The sequence below is a fragment of the Diabrotica undecimpunctata genome, chromosome 9, assembly GCF_040954645.1.
Source record: "Diabrotica undecimpunctata isolate CICGRU chromosome 9, icDiaUnde3, whole genome shotgun sequence".
NCBI classification, from domain to species: domain Eukaryota; kingdom Metazoa; phylum Arthropoda; class Insecta; order Coleoptera; family Chrysomelidae; genus Diabrotica; species Diabrotica undecimpunctata.
The window spans coordinates 44,730,297-44,734,277 of record NC_092811.1 but is presented as its reverse complement, the minus strand read 5'-3'; the positions used below and the strand labels follow the sequence as shown (position 1 = coordinate 44,734,277).

The window sequence follows — 3,981 nt, the reverse complement described above, 5'->3', positions numbered from 1 at the left end:
AAAATTACACTAATAAAAGAATACAAATTTATGTAGCCTAAACGCGATCTAATAAACAAAGATAAGACTTACAATAACAGTGTCTGATCTCTACTCCATTTCGGAAAAATCGTCCTCACTGGAACTGCCGGTGTTGGTTGTGATAATCACCGGTAGGATATCTTCTTGTAGGTTGTCAGCTATCCACATTTTTTTTTCAATTCTGATGACATGCTGTATATAATTTTGCCACAGTTCAGCAGAGACATTGGAAAACGCTTCATGGATGAGTTGTTGCACACGATCTTTTTTAAAGTCAGCGTTTCGGGCTGCAACGTAATGTTTAACTTGGCTACAAACCATCTCCATTGGATTAAGCTCACATTAACAGGGAGGCAATCGTAATACTTCTACGCCGTATTTCTCGACCAAAGTGTCGATGTTATACTTGTCGTATATATCTGTATAACTGTTTGCTACATCCAATAGTTCTGACTTTAAATAATCTTCTTCATAAAATATATCCTTCTCTCGTAACCATTCTTGAATTTGTTGTTTGTTCCAGGAGCTTCTTGGGAAATTTTGTTTGCATGAATGATATGGAGCATTATCCATTACTACCACATTTGTTTCTCCTTTTGGGCGGTTTGCGATTAGTTTATTTTCAAACCAGTCTTCGAAAGACTCGCCGTTCATTTCGTGATGGTAGTCGCCTGAATCTTTTTTTGCTAAAAATACACATTCTGAATTTGGTAGAAAACCTCTATCAGATCCGACATGTAACAAGACAAATCTCGAACCTCTTTGTTTTGGATCATTTAGACCAGTAGTCGAACCTTTTAAAAATGCATCTTTATAACTGGTTATGGTTGAATCCATCCATACCTTATTTACTGTATATCCGCTATTTACCCAACTTTCATCCAAATAGAAAATATTGTATCCTTGATTTCAATAATTCTGTATATTTTTAAGAAATTTATGCCTCCAATTTATTATGTCAGGATGTTCCATCATTACTGCTTTCTTTCCTCTTTTTTCATAAACAAACCCCATCTCTCGCAATAAACGATATAGAGTACTTTTGAAAAATTTAGGCAAATGTTCGTGTAAATTAACGACATCCAGGATAGCTTTGATTGTAGGAGGTATGTTCTTTCTGCTCTATTTTGAGGAAAAATTCCATGTGAACAAGTCTTCTCAATTGACTCCTGATATTTTCATCGTAGATAAACTCCCGATTGGTTTCCTACTGGTCCGTTAACGTGAGTTTTTCATAATTTTCGGTAAGTCTCCATTAGGATCCAATCCTTCCTGACGAATTTTCCAGACTGTCCTATCGCTAACACCCAGCGCTGTACTTGTTGTAGAAAAAATTGGTGTTGGAGTCAGATCGGAATTTGTTTTTGTTGTATATATCAACATATTCAAAATAAATTGTCGCGCATATAAATCTAAAATTTGTCCTTGTTTGAAACTTTTCATCTCTAAATGCTCCATGTTTTTGACACAGTACATAAAAAAAGTTTAAAAATAAATTGCACTTATTTTTTGACAAGTTAACGTACCTTCACGAATGCACACACAAAACAGTTAAACCGTTTCTACAAACTGCAAAACTGCTATAGATATACGCACTAGTATAACAATTACTAGATACTATTATCAGGAAAATTCTAAATGGGTATTTAATTACAACAATACCGAAATTTCTACACGGTTAAACCATTTCTACAAACGCCCATTAGTCAGTAAGCTATTCCACGAATTCTACGACTTTCACTTCGGAGGTCATTATCGAAATACAAAATATTAATCAATTGCAAAAATTTTGTTGTTAGTAAAAAAATTCTTCTAATATTTAAATTCAAACTGACTCATTCATATCGGCAAATCAGACATATTAAACATTTTAAAGTAGAAGACATCAAAATAATATTTCCAATATTTATGAGTTGCAACGATTTTATTGAAAGATAGTTCATTCAATTATATGAAATCAACATTAAGTTAAAAATATCGGTCACAAAAATCATAGCATGTGATTAGTGTTTTAGGTTAAATCTTCGTATTTCGTGCTAAGGTATCTCCAGTTACTATATGGATAACTGTTAATAAAACACCCTGTATAAATAATACTAAAATATAAATGATGTATCCTCGATATATTTTTGATTTTTTTACTAATCGTGGCATTTTCTTTCTATTCATTTCAATTCTATTCAAAAGGTCTCCAATCATCCATTTCCGTAAATATGACAACAAGAAATGTAAGAAATTTTCTATTCGTCAAATACAACAGTGCTCAACAATTGATAAGGATCGAAGTAATATTTTACTCCAGAAATAGCCGAAGTTTGTAAAAATTTAATATAATTAAAGTAATATTAATACCCCGATTTCATTATAAATTTTAAACAAAATAAAATAAATTTTGCCATTATCAAAAGGTTGAATATTAAAGTCGTCTATTTTCATTTATTCTATTTGAGTCATCATACTAGGATCTCAACAAACTTTTAAAATATTTGAAATCATAATTATGATTCTTATCAATTATTGAGCAGTATATTACGACGACGTCCGAATATTTTCTGAAACAGTTATTAGGGCAAATCAGTGAATGTTAGTGCAAAATTGCAAGTGCTCCGTGTATAAGGGAGTGCTAAGTTCAAAGCCGGCTCTGCCACGTTGAAGCCGACGATGAACTAGCAACGCTGCAACGTCTTCTTCCATTTGATTAACATTGTCCGTAAGAGCCAACGCTGAAATATACTGGTGAATCCGAGTTTAGTCATAATATCTTTGTTTTTGTCTTTTCTTAATTTTATACATATACATTTTATTTGTTACTTTTATGCTGTTATTATTTATGTAAAATGTATATGTTACTGTGAAAGTCCGAAATCTAGTAAATGTCGAGATACACCAGTGAATGTCAACATTCGGTAAGTCGCTTGGCGTGTGTTCGAATTATTGGTTAAATATCATATTTTCTAACATTCATCATAGTTTTTAGTGTAGGTTGGAAACATATATTTTTTATCAAGTAAAAATTAAAAAAAAATAGTTAGGGTGTGTTTTTTATTTGGGAAAATTGTTTTAATAAATATAAGAAAATATTTTTTTTGACACAGATAAAATTTTATTACATTACATTACAAGAATATACGCTAACAAAATTATTGATTTTTGTCTTTACAAGAGAAAAGTTAAATCCACTTACTGAAGTCCATTCAAGCAATTGGTCAGTAGCATTCTGAAGCAGTTTGCAAGTGGCAACAGTGTCTTTGATTCGGCAAAAAATTATTAAATCATCTGCGTAGAGTGCAAACTTGAGTGGAAGCTCAATTTTTTACATATATCGTTTGAAACAATTAAAGAGTGTAGGATTCAATATCGACCCTTGGGAAACTCCATCAGTTTTTTTGAAAGTCCTAGAGATTTTGCCATTTCCTCTTACGTTAAAGGTTCTATTTATTAGAAATTAATTAATAAATGGAGATATATTTCCAGATATACTCTACTTGTCGAATTTAGCTTTAATAAGAGGCCTATACAAAGTATCGAATGCTTTTTCGATATCAAACGAAATAGCTATTAAGTACGTCTTGTTTGCGTGGAAAGGCGTTAATGACTGACGTTTGGAAGATTAATAGATTGTCTGCTGTACTTTGATATGATCTAAAAGCTGATTGTGCCAAATTTGTTATTTTATATTTTTCTAGGAACTACAGGAGTCTTTTATTGATCATTTTCTCCATAAGTTTTCACATTGTACATGTGAGAGAAATTGGTCTGACGGAATTTGGATCAGTTGAAGGTTTGCCTTGTATTTTAAAAGGAATAATTATGGATTTTTGCCACAAATTTGAAAATGATTTTGTCCTATATTAAATTGTAAATTTCAAGAACTTTAGCTAGAATAAGCCTTGAAAGATTTTTAAAAAAGATAAAGGGAAAGTTACCTGGATCTGCAGCTGAATTTTTGCAACAATACAA

The 3,981-nt window shown here is 31.6% G+C and overlaps 1 protein-coding gene across 1 annotated transcript; it reads right to left on the bottom strand.

The window, feature by feature from the left end:
* Nucleotides 1-363: 363 nt before the first annotated feature.
* LOC140450584 (uncharacterized) lies at nt 364-858 on the bottom strand. Its single transcript, XM_072544240.1, has one exon. It carries the CDS (start codon nt 856-858, stop codon nt 364-366), a length of 495 nt encoding a protein of 164 aa, XP_072400341.1.
* Between the last annotated feature and the right edge of the window lie 3,123 nt (nt 859-3,981).